This window comes from Lepus europaeus, chromosome 9 (genome assembly GCF_033115175.1).
Source record: "Lepus europaeus isolate LE1 chromosome 9, mLepTim1.pri, whole genome shotgun sequence".
Lineage (NCBI taxonomy): Eukaryota > Metazoa > Chordata > Mammalia > Lagomorpha > Leporidae > Lepus > Lepus europaeus.
The window spans coordinates 286,445-305,272 of record NC_084835.1 but is presented as its reverse complement, the minus strand read 5'-3'; the positions used below and the strand labels follow the sequence as shown (position 1 = coordinate 305,272).

General features: G+C 43.1%; 1 protein-coding gene across 10 annotated transcripts in view; it reads right to left on the bottom strand.

The window, feature by feature from the left end:
• Positions 1-422: 422 nt before the first annotated feature.
• The window catches only part of CHL1 (cell adhesion molecule L1 like), a 168,366-nt gene continuing 149,960 nt past the window's right edge, over positions 423-18,828 (bottom strand). For 9 of the 10 annotated variants that reach the window (XM_062200056.1, XM_062200057.1, XM_062200055.1 and 6 more), the window contains 8 exons: positions 18,450-18,678; positions 17,141-17,256; positions 16,827-17,031; positions 16,502-16,624; positions 11,932-12,111; positions 7,852-7,983; positions 5,249-5,321; positions 423-639 (listed from right to left, as the gene is read on the bottom strand). In XM_062200056.1, coding sequence (XP_062056040.1) covers positions 423-639; positions 5,249-5,321; positions 7,852-7,983; positions 11,932-12,111; positions 16,502-16,624; positions 16,827-17,031; positions 17,141-17,256; positions 18,450-18,678 — 1,275 coding nt within the window. Of the gene's footprint in view, positions 640-5,248; positions 5,322-7,851; positions 7,984-8,600; positions 8,763-11,931; positions 12,112-16,501; positions 16,625-16,826; positions 17,032-17,140; positions 17,257-18,449; positions 18,679-18,828 lie in introns of all 10 variants that reach the window. The other variant, XM_062200059.1, reaches the window with a different exon arrangement.

Here is an 18,828-nt window from a genome sequence, read left to right as displayed (position 1 = left end):
GTTTAAGCAGGGCCATCTCTGGCAAAGAGTTAGGAGCTCAATAAATACAGTTGATCATTCACGTACGGCTTTCACTACTGAAACTTTAAATAATAACTTTAGCTGTATATATTCAGTGAACTGCTTCAATAAGACATTCTTATTCCTTTTTACACTTAAATAACCAGCTTGCTTCTCCCGCCGACCTGCAGCCCCCAAGACAGAGCTCAGAGCCTCAACACAGAGCCGCGGGCACAGGCCACCGGGTCAGACAAGGGCACCAGGCGGTGTGGGCGCCCGGCGAAGTGAATCCGAACACGGGACTTGCTCTGTGCTCTGCGTGACGGGCAGCAGAAGGCGGCCTGCAGCGGCGGGTGTTCCGCGTGGTGCAGGCAGCGCTGCTTTCCCGCCGTAAGCGCAGGGCGTCCGGTCTGCCCTTCGGGTCAGGCGCGCAGCGGGAAGGTGGCCGCCGAGCTGCCGGTGCTCTCGGCCGAGCCCTTCTCCCGGGCCGCGGCGTAGGCGCCGATGAAGGAGCCGTCCTCGCTGAACAGCCCATGGTCGCCGTCGCCGTACTCCACCAGGCTGTCGGCGCTCTCCGCCGCCTGCAGGTTCCGGCCCAGGGACCGCAGGCTGCCTTTCAGAGGCTTCTCGTCGCTGTCGCTACAAGGAAGAGGAGAGGCCGTGACACCCTCGGAGGCGCCCCGGGCTTCAGCTCCGCGCCACGGGCTCCTGCGGACCGCGCCCCGCCCCGGCCGTGGCCCGGGCTACCCGCCGCGAGGGGCGAGGGCCTGCAGGCCAAGTCCCCCGCCGGGACCCCCGCCACGGTCACCCGCGTGCGGAGCACACACCGTCTCCCAGGCTTGGTGAACCTGCAGCTCGCGGCCCCCAGGTCTTGATATTCTTGTCACTTCTGATCCTGTAGGTTTTTCCATTTGCTGCCTAAAATTTCTTGTTTGAATTAATCTAATTCTGTGTTTTGAAACCAAGCAGTTGTCTTTAAAATAGTTAACAAACTCAACTTTGCTAAATTATAAGCAAGAAATGGGTAGGATTTTAATATGATAAATACACCATAAGGGGTTTTGGTCAACAAAAGTTTGAGTTAGGGAAATCTCTATAAAACATAGGGTCTTCTAAATCACAGAGCAAGTTTTTTTCATTATCCACTACAATAAGCTATGAAGCTGCACAGCCAGTAAAACCATTTCATGTTAGCACAAAGCACTTCTGAGCCAAGCCGTCCAAAAAGCCACTTCTCATGGCCACAGCTAGTGACAGATGACCTTCCTGTGAGACACGGGGCCAGCTGAGCAAGCTTTCTAAGCTGCAGGCTTCTGGGCTGTAAGATGGGAGTCAATGTTTCCTCTGTGCAATTGTTGTGAGGGGCTGGCGCTGTGGCACATGGGTAAAGCCACTGCCTGAGATGCCAGCATCCCATAAGGACACTGGTTCATGTCCTGGCTGCTCTACTTCTGATCCAGCTCCCTGCCATGTGGAAGAACCAGGTAAAGCTCCTGGCTCCTGGCTTTGCCCTGGCTCAGCCCTGGCCATTGCAGCCACTTGGGGAATAACCAGTGGATGGAAGGTCTGTCTGTCTCTCTCTCTCTGTAAGTCTTTCAAGTAAATAAATAAGTCTTTAAAAAAGAAAGATTATTGAGGCTGTGGCTGTGGCAAAGGAGGTTAAGTAAGCCATAGTCTGCAGAGCCAGCATCCCATATGGGCACCATTTCCTGTCTTGGTTGCTCCAACTCCAAGTCAGCTCCCTGGTTTTTTTTTGTTGTTTTTGTTTGTTTGTTTGTTTGTTTTTTAAGATTTATTTATTTATGTGAAAGAGTTACACAGAGAGGGAAGGAGTAGCAGAGAGAAAGAGAGGTCTTTCATCTGCTGGTTCACTCCCCAGTTGGCTGCAACAGCCTGAGCTGTACCGATCCAGTGCCAGGAGCCAGGAACTTCTTCAGGGTCTCCTACGTGGCTGCAGGGGCCCAAAGATTTGGGTCATCTTCCACTGCTTTCCCAGGCCATAGCAGAGAGCTGAGTCGGAAGTGGAGCAGCCTGGACTCGAACCAGTGCTCATATAGGATGCCAGCACTGCAAGTGGCAGCTTTACCCACTACACCACAGCACTGGCCCCTCAGCTTCCTGTCAAATGCCTAGGAAAGCAGCAGAGGATGGTCTAAATGTTTGGGCCTCTGTACCCAAATAGGAGACCTAGATGAAGCTCCAGGCTCCTAGCTTTGGCCTGAGCCAGCCCTGGCCACTGCAGCCATTTGCCAACAGATGGATGATCTCTCTCTCTCTCTCTCTCTCTCTCCCTCCCTCCCTCCCTCCTTCCCTCCCTCTCCCAAATTGTGACTTTCAAAAAAATAATTTTTTTAGAAAACCTGTTGAAGTGAAATGGACACTATGAGAAACAATGACTTGATCAGCCCTTGTCCTGACTGTTGATGAACAACTTAATACTTTATCCCTTTTAGTATTTTTTTGTTCTACTTAATACTATTGAACTCTTTAATTAACACACAATTATTCCTAGGTGTTTAAATTTAACTGAAAAGTGATCCCTGTTAAATATAAGAGTGGGAATAAGAGAGGGAGGAGATGCACAATTTGGGACATGCTCAATCGGACTTTCCCCAATCGGTAGATTTAGAAACATGCCAGGGGATTCCAATTCAATCCCATCAAGGTGGCATGTATCAAGGCCATCTCACTAGTCCAAGTGATCAGTTTCAGTTCACAATTGATCATAATGATAGGATTAAGAGTCAAAGGGATCACATAAACAAGACTCGTATCTGCTAATACTAACTGATAGAATTAAAAAGGAGAGAATGATCCAACATGGGAAGCGGGATACACAGCAGACTCATAGAATGGCAGATGTCCTAAACAGCATTCTGGCCTCAGAATCAGCCCTTAAGGCATTCAGATCTGGCTGAAGAGCCCATGAGAGTATTTTAGGCATGGAAAGCCAAGACACTCTGGAATTAAAAAAAAAAAAAAACACCTAAATGAAAGATCTCTGCGAGTGAGATCCCAGTGGAAAGAACAGGTCATCAAAGAAGGAGGTACCTTTCTCTGAAGGGAGGAGAGAACTTCCACTTTGACTATGACCTTGTCTAAATAAGATTGGAGTTGGCAAACTCAAAAGGCTTCCATAGCCTTGGAAACTCAAGACAAGAGTGTCAATTGTTAAGTCAACAACAGGAGTCACTGGGCACTTACACTGCATGTAGGATCTCTGTCCTTAATGTGTTGTCCAATGTGAATTAATGCTATAACTGGTACTCAAACAGTACTTTACACTTTGTTTTTCTGTGTGGATGCAAACTGTTGAAATCTTTACTTAATACATATTAAATTGATCTTCTGTATATAAAGAGAATTGAAAATGAATCTTGATGTGAATGGAATGGGAGAGGGAGCGGGAGATGGGAGGGTTGCGGGTGGGAGGGAAGTTATGGGGGAGAAAAAGTCATTGTAATCCAAAAGCTGTACTTTGGAAATTTATATTTATTAAATAAAAGTTAAAAAAAAAGAGGAAAAGATTATTGTGAGAATTAAATGGAATGTAAAAATCCTTTGTGGGCATTTGTAAAAAGACTGTAAAATCTAAAAACTAACAAAATATATATGCCACTTTGTGATTCACGGTATTACCACAAAAATGGCTTGAGCCAAAGAAAGTGGAGAAGGGGACATGTGTCAGTTCCACATGGAAGATTTGGAGGGCCAGGATGCTCTCCCACAAGCAGCCCCCAAGTCAGGGTGACAGGCAGGGCCATCTGAGCTGCGCACACAATCTGAGAAAGAAAAGAACTGGAGGAACTTCTGACAGCAGCTACGAACACTGGCTCCAGAATCAGGATCATTCTGTTCCAAAGGACAGAGCAAAACAAAAATGATGTGTCCTTGGTTTCAGAGCCTGGCAAAGAGTACTGAAGACAAGAAAGAGGAAACTATTAGCAGCAGCAGCAGCAAGAATGAGAATCCACAGTGGGCATTCATGAAACTGTCTCCCAGGGTGACATGAAGGACAGTCGACATTCATGACAAATGTAGAGTTTGAAGGAAAAGGGCAGGAAATAAACTCCTATCCAGAGTGTCACATGAGACAGTACAAGGACAAAGTGATCTCCATCTATCGACGAAGCACAGTGTGGCACAAAGATGTTTTGGTTTCTTGTCTGTAGAACTGGACTCATAATAAAGAACATTTTTACCAGTTGTCACAGGGCCCTGGTGACCCGACCTTGCGAACTCTGAGCTGTGGTATGAGCCCCAGCACTTGCATGTGGGCTGAGTCTATCTGACAGAATGTGCAGGGAATCAGGGCATCGCCTCCAAGACGTCACCAGGGGACCAAGCCTTCAAACTTTGGGGCTGTCTCTTGCTATGTGATTCACCCCCTCTGAAGGAAGCCAGCTGTCACGTGAGATGCCCTACAAATGGATCCACAAGATGTGGAACAAGAATGGCTCTGTCCTGTGAAGCAGTGAATCCATGAGCCCAGCTGTCTGAGTGGAACTGCACCTGCCGGCATCATGTGAGTAGCCTAGAAAGTGGTCCTGCTGTGGCTGAACCTGCAGATGAGCCCACATCCTAGTCCAACCCTGCTGCAGACTCTGGAGGGGCTCTGAGCCTCCCACACATTGGAATTTTGTCCTTACTGGGAAGGGTTGGGCCCTAACACACTTCTAGCCCCTCTGTGGCTCTCAACACCTCCACACTCACTCACAGAGTCACAGAGTCACAGGGTGTCAGGCCTTACTTGTAGGAAGTGCTGCTTAAAAGTAAGCACTTGCAGGGCTGGCACCATGGCATAGTGGGTAAAGCCACCACCTGCAGTGCCAGCATCTCATATGGGTGCCGGTTTGAGTCCCGGCTGCTCCACTTTCAATCCAGCTCTCTGCTATGACCTGAGAAAGCAGTAGAAGATGGCCCAAGTCCTTGGGCCCCTGCACCCATGTAGGAGACCCAGAAGAAGCTCCTGGCTCCTGGCTTCAGATCGGTGCAGCTCCGGCTGTTGTGGCCAATTGGGGAGTGAAGCAGTGAATAGAAGATCTCTCTCTCTCTCTCTCTCTCTCTCTCTCTCTCTCTCTCTCTCTCCTTCTCTTCCTGTCTCCCTCTCTGCCTTTCCTTTTCTCTGTAACTCTTTCAAATAAATAAATAAATCTTTAAAAAAAAAAAATAAGCACTTGCTTGTCCACTTGAGCTTACAGCTGAGGAGCCTGTGCCTTGAAGCACTTTCAGACGGAACACCACTTACCTGTATTCTCCAAAGGTCTCATCCTTTGCCGACTGAACTTCTGGATCTGGATGCAAATCTTCCTTCTCTTTCACTGCAGAGAAAAAGCAACAAAGCGGGGCTGGTTCTGTGGCACAATAGGTTAATCCTCCTTCTGTAGTGCCCACAACTCATATGGGCACCAGTTCTAGTCCTGGCTGCTCATCTTCTGATCCAGCTCTCTGCTATGGCCGTGGAGAGCAGTAGAAGATGGCCCAAGTGCTTGGGCCCCTGCACCAATGGGAGATCCAGAGGAAGCTTCTGGCTTCCAGCTTTGGATAGGCCCAGCTCCGGTCATCACTGCCATTTGGGGAGTGATCAGTGGATGGAGGACCTTTCTCTGTCTCTCCCTCTCACTGTCTGTAACTCTACTTCTCAAATAAATAAATAAAATCTTCAAAAACAAAACAAAAAGCCACAAAGGGAAGGTGAAGCCAAAGAACTTAAAGAATCAAGGGAAAAGGAAACCAAGGGACATAAAGACACCACAGCCATGCTGTCGACAGGTGGATCATCAACGAGCCCAGCACTGCTTCAGGCTTTTTGAGACCCGAGATGCAAGTGTTCCTGTGACTCTGTCCATGTCCATCAGTTACCGACGTGTTGAAACCAAGAGGAAAACAGATCCTCTAGGCTCAATTTATTTCTCGTGTGACCTGCAGCAGGCTGCAGGGCTCCATGAAACCACTTGACATGATGTGGCCTCAGTGAAGACCAGATACCAACACCTCACTTCACTACTGCTGACGTCCCAGGTGCCATCAAAACATGTCACTGAATCAACAGGAGCAAGGCGTCAGCTGTCTGGTTGCTGGAATTGCTACAGTAATCACAGTACCAGCATCTGCTGTGGCAGTTTGAGCCTGGGTTTACTTCCATCACAAGCCTCATGCTGATCCCTTGCTACTCTCACTCAGAGCTTCCGCTAGGGTACCTGCTCCATGACTTGTGAGAGCAGGAGCTCCTGTGCTGTGCTATACTGCGTGGCACTGTTCACACTGCTCAAGGATGTGACTCAAGAATATGGATGTTGGGGCCCTTTAGGGGGATGTCATTCCTCTCAGATCTTCCCAGTGAATTTTCTAGGACATTTCTTAGTCATTGTAAATATAATTCATCATACATAGCTTTAAAGGAAAATACGAAACATTGAACCACATAAATTATCCACGTAACTTTACAGAAACTTAGAAATCATGTTGTGATGGCTCTATGTACATGACAGGTTCCTGATAAATATTTGTGAATGAATCAGAAGCCAGTGAAGGGCTTCTCATAAATCTGAACATCATGAAGAGAACAGCAGTGGGTCTACTGCCTTCCCTCGATAGAAACGCATCACCAGTATTAGGCAATAGTGTATCCATATCAAATACATGTAAATCAAAAATACAAAACACATTTGCAAGTTGAATGACATTAAAGGCAAACATTATATTAACAACTTGGATGGTTTTCATTTCTATTTCTGTTTTCTACTTTATGTACTATGAAGTCAACAGGCAGAGTATCCAAACTACGTCATGGGAATAAGAAATGTATTCCGGGGCCGGCGCTGTTGCTCACTTGGTTAATAATTCTCCACCTGCAGCGCCAGCTTCCCATATGGGCACCTGGTTCTAGTTCTGGTTGCTCCTCTTCCAGTACAACTCTCTGCTGTGGCTCGGGAAGGCAGTGGAGAATGGCCCAAATGCTTGGGCCCCTGCACCCGCATGGGAGACCAGGAGGAAGCACCTGGCTCCTGGCTTTGGATTGGCGTTGCCCCAGCCGTAGCAGCCATTTGGGGGGTGAACCAACGGAAGGAAGACCTTTCTCTCTGTCTCTCTCTCTCACTGTCTAACTCTGTCAAATGAAAAAAGAAAAAGAAAAAAAAAAAAGAAAGAAAGAAATGTATTCCCAGCAATGGCTCACGCTGACCAAGTTCACAGGAGAAGCATCACTACCAGGAGGCATCATACAAATATTCTGAGCCAGGCACATGTCTCACTCTGCTTCTCAAGACATTAAAACACATGTGTGACTTAGCAGTGCATCTTCTCAATACGTGACATTTTACAAATAGGAAGAGCCTATTTTAACTGAGTGGTTGACGCGGGTGGGGGGGACCCTTCTCCCCCATCTACTCGTTCACTCGCCAAATGCCCACAATGGCCCTGGACGGAGCCAAAGCCAGGAGCCAGGAATTCAATCCAGGCTTCCCTCCTGGGTGGCAGGAACTCAACTACCTGAGCCATCACTCTTGTTTCCCGGGGTCTGGATTAGCAAGGAGCTGGAGTCAGGAGCCAGAGCCAGGAGCTGAACCCAGGCACTCCAAAATGGGATGCAAGTATTCTAACCAGCATCTTATCCAGGATGCATTTTAAATATCAAACACCAGAAAATAAGTTACTATCTGAAGATAATATTTGAGACCACAATACTCCCTTTGACTTTAGTGATAATTTTTTCCTCTCAGAAAGTTGTAGATCTAACTTATTAATAAAAATTTGAGTTAAATGTGTAATCAAAAGAAAAACATCTCTAAAGAATGACTCAAAGAAAATACTGTTTAGTAGGTTGAATATCACATCAAGAAACAATTTTACCTGAATACTTTCCACCCTTGTTCCTCTTCACAAAGCAAACAGTTAGCAGGATTAGTGTGAGAAGGGCAACTGCACACATCAATCCAATAAACCAGCCTTGAGTGGAGATGTCATCATACAAACCAGAGTACTCTGTAGCGTGGAGAGAAGTCACAACATTGACCTGGAGACCGTTGTGGTACCATGCAGTGTTCTAGAACATCAGACATCAGTCCTAAATGTGCAAAAGAGCATCTATTCCACTTTTTCTTTCAAAGGCCCCAGAAGGACAGAGATTTGAAAAGGGTGTCACAGGAGAACACCAATGAACAGTTCCTTCTTTATTTATTTAGAAAGGGCCTTCTTCAAGCTGCGTTTGATTCTGAGGATGAGAACTGAATGACAGGGGAGGCAGAAGTCAGGACAGAGGCATCAGGGACCGTGCAAGGGCAAAGGCAGCTGGTTAGGAGCAGATGCCATGCGACTCCAAGGTCTGGCTGTTGCTTTTCCTTTTTAGTTTTTGTTATTAACAGTGTTAATTACAAGAGAAAATTTTAGAGGCAAGTACTGTGGTAAAAGCAATAGGGATAAGTCAGACCATTCTGAAATTGTTCATTTTGATAATTTTAAAATGTTTTGCCAAAACAAAGTGAAATCATTATTTTCATATCTGATGTACTCTTTATCTTTAATATAGGATATAGGTAAAATAATCTACAGAACACAGATTAATTGTCTAAGACTGCCCCAAATATAATCTTATTTCTCACCTCTCCCTCTTGTCTCAATTACATCTTGAAAAATGCTATCGTTATCACCCCAATTCTTAGTCATTAGGCGAACTATATGTTCAGCTCCCGGTTCAAATACCTCTACTGGGTGAATCTTTTGAGTAAGATTTACTCCTTCAGATATCTTCCTGATATCTTTACCTAAGAAATGTACACAGTTAAATCATATGAATCAAAATCACTGAAAGCAGGATATGAAGAGTAAAAATATTATTATTTGAAATTAGTAAGAGAGGCACTTACAGTATTTTTTAGATTTCGAATTATCAGGAGGTCAAAAAAATCAACATTTCAAGACTTTCTTTTTTAATATATTGAAAATGAGGAGGTGAAATGGACTGAATTCATGGCCACTGAAGATGAGACACTTGATGAAATGCTAACATCAATCTACCTGGCCATGTGCTTGGTTCAAAACCTAACAGGAACTTGAAATATATACAGTACAATTGTGTGCAATTTGTACTTTCACAAACCTCATGGGGAACTGAATATGGCATTTTTGACTTAAATTGGCAGCAGATGAGATGGCTGTAATAAACTACGCATTCTTCTTGTCGTGGTCTTCTTCATAAATACTGATGTGAGGCATCACAAGATGGTCACATATAAAATATTGGAAATTAGTAGCGACTTAAGGTAAAGTCCAAGTTTATAGGTATATTAAAATGGAATGACCTCACTGACATTTTGAAAATGGTATGAGAAATTTTGAAAATAGGTCAGAAATTACCTCCCAAAAAGTAAACATCAATATGTAAATATGTCAATAATAGTCTCATAGCAGCACATGAAAATGAGTCACGTTTAATTAAAATATACATTATTTCTGAAATACCTACAATATTTTTACATCTGATTCACAGTTTTGTTAGGAACTAACTCCGTATACTAAACCCAAACTAAAAGATGTTAGCAATGCATACATAAAAAAAAAATGCTCCTTATATAGTTATAAGGATGTGAGGGATTATGAAAGTGTTTTAAGTGGGTATATTTTACATATCAGTATTTGGCTGTGAGTTTTTACCACAGAATAAAAAGTTGTCATACAGTTACTGACAAAAGGCCTTCATTAAAACATAGGACTGGTGGGAAAACTATAGCAGTTACATAGCTGAGCCAAGCCTTTAAGCTGATCACCACTGAAACAGAAGGCAATTATTTTGTATCTTTAAAAATCAGAAATATTAGTAAATCATGAAGTAGTGCAAGCTTTTGGAAAATAGAGCAAAGCAAGTGATTCGTCCAAACCACTCAGGACAAAAAAAGAGGACTTCTGATTAACTCCACCCCCTCCTCTCATAGATTATGGAATGTGAGCCATCAGAAAATTGGAAAGAGAATCAGAAAATATCAGAAGAAAATGCTTGTCTATTGAATCTTGCTCTCAGAGTAAAGCCAAAAATCTTAAAAGGTGCTGTCTAGGCGGAGCAGGAAGAAAGATGCACAGTGGGAGATTCCAATTTGTACAAAAGCTATCATTTTTAGAATGTTTAGTGATATCAAGATGTCTCTCCTCAGAGGAAATATGTATTATTTTCAAAGCTCATGTTGAAATCCAGTGGGAAAAGAGATTACATTTTTTCCCTGTGAATGCGCCAAGAGGTGCCTAGAGAGGGGAAATCAGGGTCAGCTGGGGAAGGGGTAGTAGCTGTGATACTGAGCGTGCAGATCCCTGAAAAAGAGCACAGACACTGGTGAGGAACATTGTCAACCACTGACAGCCAAGCAATGTGCCTTAAGCCCTCAGGCACATCGATCAAACGTTTAGTTTCCAGGAAGGATGGTGGCACCAGCTATAAAAACACACAAACAAGCACTTCTGTTCCCAATTTTGCCAACACACATCCTAGAAGTGTAACATTTTTAAGGCAATTTTTGAGACTCTTTTCATGCCAAAAATCGGTAAGAATAGGATTGCCATTTCTCAAGCAGATTTTGGTCTTGGTTCTATCAAAACAGCAACTATATTCATTCCTTAAATTCCGTTCTTAAAAACATGGAAGTTGAGTATTGACATTACAACCCTCTGACTTCACTATACTGAACACCTGACCCCAGTTTGAACTCTTGAGAAATAAAAGCCTTTTAGTTACTAGAAAGTTTTCAATCACCATTTTAAGTCTAATTTTTATGAGTAAAATGATAAATGAGTTCATTCCACTTGGGGTTCCATTCATCCCTGGGAATAATTCATGAGTTCTCTGGGAGAAATGATTTGAATATATATATATATACATGAATATACATAGACTTTTCCCATATAAAGGAGTTTTTAGCATTAGGAATCCTAAGGAAAGTCAAAGCCTTTGTTACGTAGCATGAATGTCAGAGACTAAAAAATTCTTACAGTGATTCACAAATGACTATTTTCTAAACAAATCTCTAACAATGGCAACACAGTTCATTTTCTTCATTACTATTTCCTACTATTGCTCGTGTTTCTTCCATTGATTCTACCTTTTTCTAATCTACCACGGAGAAAAGCACACAGAAAGTCTGTCCTGAACAACAGAGTAAATAAATTATTCTGGTTCCCTTCCCACAATCTCCCATCATCTTTTCTTCCACAGATCTCTCCACATCCGACCAGCCTGCACCCTACAGAGGCCCCCTTCCAACTCCATGTGACCCCACTCCATTCTCATTATACCCTCTGTCTCCAAGCTCATGCACTGCTGTTATAATTCAAAGCTTATTAATAACATAGCTGAAATCATAATTGGAAAATAATTTGGGAAGGGAAATGGTTATGCAGCAGGAAAAAAACAGAAACATGTAATTTAATTAGGAAAATTACACTACAAGTGAAACCATAGATTTGTGGGCTGTGTTCAAGCCAGTGATCTGGGATCAACCACCGGATGGTCAAGGGAAAGTGACATGGAAGTGAGATGCTGCAGACCTGTGATACAAACACACGCACCAAGGCAAGAGGCAAATGTGTTCTCTATAGAAACATTTTAAAAAGAAAAATATCCCTCTACTGGCCCTGCAAATAACTTTGTGAACTTATGTCGTTCTATTTTAATTGAGTGGAATTATAGTTCCTGACCTTGTATATACTAAGACATGATTTGGTTGCTGTTGTTCAGAAATCCATAAATAGAGTCATATGAACTTTATGAACAACACTAATAATAACTTTATGAACAATAATAACTTTATGAACAACACTAATAATAAGCTCTGCATCTATGCCAGCAGACAACAGAAGGCCAGACAGACTCAGAACACAATCATCACCAATTTGCAGGCATAGGCAATGCTTTACAGGGCACAGCACACAGAATCCCCAGGTACTCACTCCCTTCTCCCAGGGTGGAGCTTTCCTCAGTGGCAGGCTTTCCACAGCCCTTGGATGTACAAGCCCTCAAGTAGAATTTGTATTTGGTAGTTGAGTTGAGGTTTGAGAGACGCCAACTGGGCTTTGACGGAGTTGTGATGTTGATATCATTTAATTCTCCAATTTCATAGGTGCCATTTACTATAGAGACAAACGTGGCCAACACAACTCAAATTCCATAGTACTTAACAACTCAATTTACACTGTTGTTTATTTTTGATCCTACTGAAGCTTGTGGTATGCAAATAGTTATCTTAATTATTCGTAGCTATCAACCCAATGAATCTTAGGAGGTAGACCCAATTACTAAGGCCCTATCATACATGGGAAAACTGATGTATAAAGAATAAGCACCTCACCCAGACCAGAGGAGTTGACAAGCTGAGATTTGAATCCAATCCATGGCATCTGGCTCCAGAAACCACTTTGTCGATCTCTGTGCCACACTTGAGCCAACCACTTTCATCACACCGAATACAATTAAGAGTCTTTAACCCCATTATTCTATTTTTATTATACCATTGACTTAAGCACTTTCAATCTCCTTCTGGGGGAATAGTTTGGGCAATGATATATTGGTATCCCCTGTGCTTTCAAGTTTGATATGTGATGCTCCTTGATTTACAACAAGGTTACTTCATGAGTTAAAAATATCCTATATATCAATCATGTAGCTGTGCGACGCAAGACCAGGACTAGAGCAATCTTCTGGACTCAGTCCATGATAGCACACAACTAAACAAATTATATTAATTGTTGATACAAAAATGCAGTTTTAGTCTATTCATTTAGACTAAGGAAAAAAATCAAGCAAACAAAACAAGCATCCAAACATTGGAAAGAAGAAATTCAAGTCATCAAAGATTTTAGACTATTTGAGGGCACAAGTGTAAAACACAAATTCACTGAAAACCCACTATGATCAACGTAAAAACTCAAGAAAGACAGGCAGAGGAAGATGGTGGCTCAGTAGGATGCTTCTTCCAGACTCACTCCATAAGGCTGGCGTTGCCAGACAAAGGCTCAACAAGAAAAGCAAAGCTACAAGACAATATCCTTGAACACAAATGCAAAAATCCTCAACAAAATACCAGCAAACTTAATCCAATAGTACAATGAAAAGATTACTCACAATGATCAAGTTAGATTCATCCAAGAGATGCAAGAATGGTTTAATGTATGCAAGTCAATAACCATGAGGTATCACGACAACGGAGTGAAGGTCAAAGTCACACGATCACCTCAAAAGACTCAAAAAATGTATCTGATAAAATCCAACAATCCTCCATGACAAAAACTCTAGTAAATTTGGTATAGAAGAAACACACCTCAACATAACAAAGGCCATATTTAACAAGCCAACAATTAACATCCTATGAAATGGTGACAAGTTGAAAGATCTGGAACAGCACAGGAAGCCCATTTCCACCATTCTGTTGAACACAGTACTGTAGGTACCAGCCAGAGCAACTAGGCCAGAGGAACACAAAGGGCGTTCAAACAAGGAAGGGAGATGCTAATCTGTTGCTGACTGCAGAGGACAGACATGTATGCAGAAAATCCCAAAAATTCCACCAAAAAAACTATCAGAATAAACTATCCAACAGAGCTGCAGAATACAAAGTCAAAATGCAAAAATCAATAGCACTGTTGGACATTACTAGCGAATTATTTGACAAAGAAATAAAATCTAATGGCTACAAAAATATAAAATACCTGGCAATAAATTTAACCAAAGAGGTGAAAGATCTAAACAAGGCAAACAATAAAACCTTAATGAAAGAATCTGAGGAGGACACAAAGAAATGGAAAGACACCCCATGTTCCTGGATTGTGACAACTGTTAAAATGTCCATGCTACCAAACCAACATATAAATCCAATGCAATCCCTACCAAAATGCTACTTTCTTTTTCATAAATAGAAAAAATTTATTAAAATTTAAGGGGAACCACAAAAGACCCTAAATAGCCAAAGGCCAAAGCAATCAGGGACAAAAAGAACAAAGAAGGGGGCATTATACTACTTCACTTTAAAATATATTACAAAATTACAGTAATTAAAACAGCATGGGCTGGCACCGCAGCTCACTAGGCTAATCCTACGCCTGTGGTGCCGGCACCCCAGGTTCTAGTCCCGGCTGGGGCACCGGATTCTGTCCCGGTTGCTCCTCTTCCAGTCCAGCTCTCTGCTGTGGCCCGGGAGTGCAGTGGAGGATGGCCCAAGTCCTTGGGCCCTGCACCCGCATGGGAGACCAGGAGGAAGCACCTGGCTCTTGGCTTCGGATCAACACGGTCCGCCGGCCATAGCGCAGCAGCCATTGTGGGGTGAACCAACGGAAAAGGAAGATCTTTCTGTCTCTCTCACTGTCCACTCTGCTGTCAAAAATTAAAAAATAAAAATAAAAAAATTTAAAAAAAAGCATTGGTGAGTATGTGAGGAAAAGGGACAATGCTGATGAGAATGTCAGTTTGTACAGCCATTGTGGAAAACAGCATGGAAGATTCCCCAAAAAATGAAAAAAATCTACCATACAATGCCATAACCCTACTACTAGGTATATATCCAAGGGAAATGAAATCCAACTGTGGAAGAGATACCTGCATCCCCACGTTTACTGCAGCACTATTCACAACAGCCACAAAACGGAAACAACCTGAGTGCCTATCCTCTGATGAGTGGACAGAGAAAATGAGGTACACAAACACAAGGGAACACTAGTTAGCCATCAAAAGGAGGACATCTGGTCACCTGTAGCAGCAGCACGGATGGAACTGAAGGTCACTGTGTTAAGAGAAAGAAGCCAAGCACAGAATCACAAGTGCTGCATGACCTCACTCACATGTGGAGTAAAAAAAAAAATCGATCGTATAGGAGTTCAGATTAGAATGTGTTTACGAGATGTTGGGCAAAGTAGAGGAAAAGTTAACTAATGGGCACTAAACCATAGTAAGGTATGAGGAAGAAGTTCTGGGGTTCTACACAGCAAGATGACTATAGATAAAGACAATGTATTATAATTTTCCTTTTTAAAAAACTAGAAGAAAAGATATTGAATGCTTTCATCAAAAATAAATGTTAAGTATGAGGAGATGGATATGTTCTCACTGAATGGATATTACAAAATGTATGACTGTATTGAAATATCACATGGTACTGCATAACTATGTACATTTTTCTGTCAGTTAAAAACAAAAAAAGTTAATGAAAGAAAACTTTTAAAAAGATCCATACTAACAGCAATTATTTGGAACGTGTAACAGCAACAAAAAATATAAACTACCTAAAAAGTCTTGGTCACTTAATGTTCATAAAGAGAAAATTCATCAAATATCACTGTATTAAAACCACTTATCAAGCAGGACCATACCATTCTTACTGTCAATATTCTAGCTTCTTCTCTCTATATTCCAAGAACTTGTTTTTAAAATAAAATCTTACATTGCAATCAATTTAGAGGCTGGCTAATTGTTCAGCATCTAGAACTAAACTAACTTGGTTTCCTTCCTCTCTTACACTTGTTTTGCTGCACGACCCCAGGTAAGTGTACCCTACATCCCTCAATCTCCTTATCCATACAGTTGGAACAATGCTTATCTCGGAGACGTCTAACTTAACTGATGTAACGCAGGGACAGTGCCTAGTACCAATCCTGCTATACAGCAGGCATCACAAAAGCTGGAGGCTACCCGATTTGGACTTTGCCTGTGTCTTTGCAAGCACACGACCCACTCAGCTGAGGCCACCAGGAGCCCAGAAAGTCTCAGATTTTCACTGTGGGGCTGCCACTGAAGTTTGCTATGATCTCAATCTCCCAATCTCCTTTTGAGATGATATTTGGATTTGAGGATTTAGCAGTAGGCAGTGCTATATTTAAAATGGCCCAGTTTTCCTTTAAATGCTTTCAATCTAATGGCGCGGCAACCCATGGGCAGAGGTCACTCTCAGCTCTCCACATCACCTGCCTAAGCCACCAACCGAGTGTTCTACAGACACGAGCATATTTACGGTTGGTAATGGAGGTGGAGGCAGCACAGACTGGAGGTCTCGTGCACCTTGCAACTCCATAACGTCTCTTACTGCCTCTGCTCTCAGCTCTCAAGGCCTCTCAGCTACAAACAGTAAGCGCATCCCCTGGCACCTACTGGCCTATGGTTTTTCTTCTAGAACGGGGGTCAGCAAACCTTTCTGTCCAGGATTATTTTGTAAACACTGCAGATCCTGCAGATTGCAAAGCCTTTGTGGTGATAATTTGATTTTGTCACTCCAAGGAGAAAGCAACTATTGGCAATACATGAACAGTGGACACTGCCAAGTTGTGTTGTAAATAAATTCTACAGTGTAATTCTGTAGAATTTATTTACAACACAGTAGATGGTGTGGCCTCTAAGTATGCTTTCAGACCCCTGTTCTAGGAGGACATACGCCAGCTGACAACCACAGCCTTAGGTGGTCTCCGGATCAGTGATACCACAAACCAAATCCCAGCCATGACACATGAACAGGCTCACCCCATCCAACTTTCCACTTACTTATTTGGTACTGTAATAGATAGCCAGTTAAGTTTCCATTTAATTTCTTAGGCAGTCCCCAGGACAAAGTCGCAGTATCTTTATCAACCTTGATGACTTTGAGAAAAGTTGGCTGCTCAGGTACTAGAAAACACAAGTCCGAGAATAAACACTCATACATCGGTAAATTCCTAAGAAATAAAAGTCCCGTTAGATTACAAGTTTTTAAAGAAACTGCGACACTAACGCATTGGAAGTGCATATTAATTAGCCACCATCCAAAGGAAATGTTTGCTATGGCCTTCGGCAGCACCCCTGCGGTACCACATCACACTGCCACTCTCACCTCCTTCTGGTGTCTGGAATATGTAAGGCTCGCTTTCCGGGCCAGCCCCTTTGGAATTGTAGGCTAAGACGGTCAAATGAAATTCACTAAATGCATCCAGAGAAGGCAGCATCCCATGGTTCCTCTGTCCTGAAAACCTTAGCGTCTTCACTTCTTTGGGATGCACTCTCCCATCCAATAGACTCCTTGTTTTCCACCAACTTATCTGCAATGAAATGTGATCCCTTTAACACACAACCTCGGTGGCAGGCTCTCATTAGGCCACCAAAATCAGTTCTTATCCTCAAGAACAACAAGAACAAGTCAGATAAAACCTGATATCCCTTCAGATGTCCATGCACTCTGTCCTTGGGAATTGTTGACCAGGTCACTTTCACCAATGTGCTGTTGACAACGTCGACCCCATGGACCACTGGGGCTATGTCAGGATCTGTCAGAGATGTACGACTGATTAGCTATCATTGATCTCCAGTTCTGATCACTAGGACTTATTTAAAGGTGATTTTCTTAATGTTCAATCTGGGAAATGCACTCCTATGAACTCCAAACAAAACCAAGAGTTTCTCATTACACAGTCACTCCTCGGCCCAACAGGTTCTACAGGAAGACAATGTTTACCACACTGAGGGATAAGGCTCTGCAGATGTGGGCAAATACCAACAAAAACAACCTAACAGCCAGCAAAATATTCTGTGAGCGTCTTGCCTTTGGGAATAAGTGATCTTCACTAGAAATATAAATAAAATGATATTGGAATTTGATCACTCAACTCTCAGTAACAGCAGCATTGAAGGAGCACAGGGTATGTGTCAGGCACTGTTCTAAGAACTTCACCTGGTCTGGTTCACACAACCCTTAGAATAACCCTGCAGGGTGGGAATTGTTACACCTGCTCTATTCCACAGGGGAGATCACTGCAGGGGAGCAAATCCAGCAGAGAGCTGTCAGGACACACAGTCCGCAGGTCATGTGTTCTGTGGCTTTATGTGGGAGCAGAAGGACTTGAACAGCAGACAGATAAGGAATCTATTTCTTACTCTGGACCACCTATTCTTGAGTCAAAATAATACTTTGGATATAGGAAGAACAATGAGAATAACTCCCGATGGGAACTGACAGTGAACATAGTACCTTTTTCTTTTTTCAAAAAATTAGTGACAGTTATTCTATTATGAACACTTAATGAAATGATCATCAGTAATGCAGAATTCGGTGTGTGTAATGCCATAAATGAATCTGGAGTCTAGGTCTCATTTGCACTGGGAAGGCTCCTGATACACAGGTGAGCCCCGGGGCAGGCAGCAGGTACTCTCAAGAGATCCGGGACAAGTGAGGGCAAATGAATTAATGGTGGTGTGAGGATTACACTGTCTAAATGAGTGTAGTGATGTTGCCAGGTTTATGTGATATTCAATATAGAAACGGCCTTGCTAGGAAACCAAATAAAATTGAAACTTCCAACTTTGCTCTGTACCTGCTATCCTGCAGGGCACCCTAGAGTGGAACCTTGTGTTCCCTTTCTTCTTCTCTCCCACAACTGGTACATTCTCTGCACATAAGCAATTGCTCAGATACATCCGCTGACACAGAAGCAATGGACTTGAGAACAGGTGCGTCACTTACAGTCTTCCCCGGAGTAGAGGGTCACGGCCTGAGGCTCTGGCCCAGAACCAAGCTGGTTGATGGCTTGCACTTGCACATCGTAAGGCGCATAGACCATGGAGGTCATCACTCGCAGCGTGTGGTTGGTGACTGTCTCTTCCTCCCACTCCACTGAGGCTGAGGCTCCCTGTGGCTTCCAGGTCACTCTGTACTCCAATCCTGGCCCATTCTGCTCCATTGATTTCAAAGGCTAGAAGAGAAGTTGAAAGTCAGTTGGTATAATCACAGACACACTGACTCAGAAACCATCGAGTGGCCTGGGAAACACTCTGGGAAGATCTGGAAATCTCCTCCTTCGTTTAGAGTCAGTTGTGAACATTTTCATCATCCTGTGAGTTTA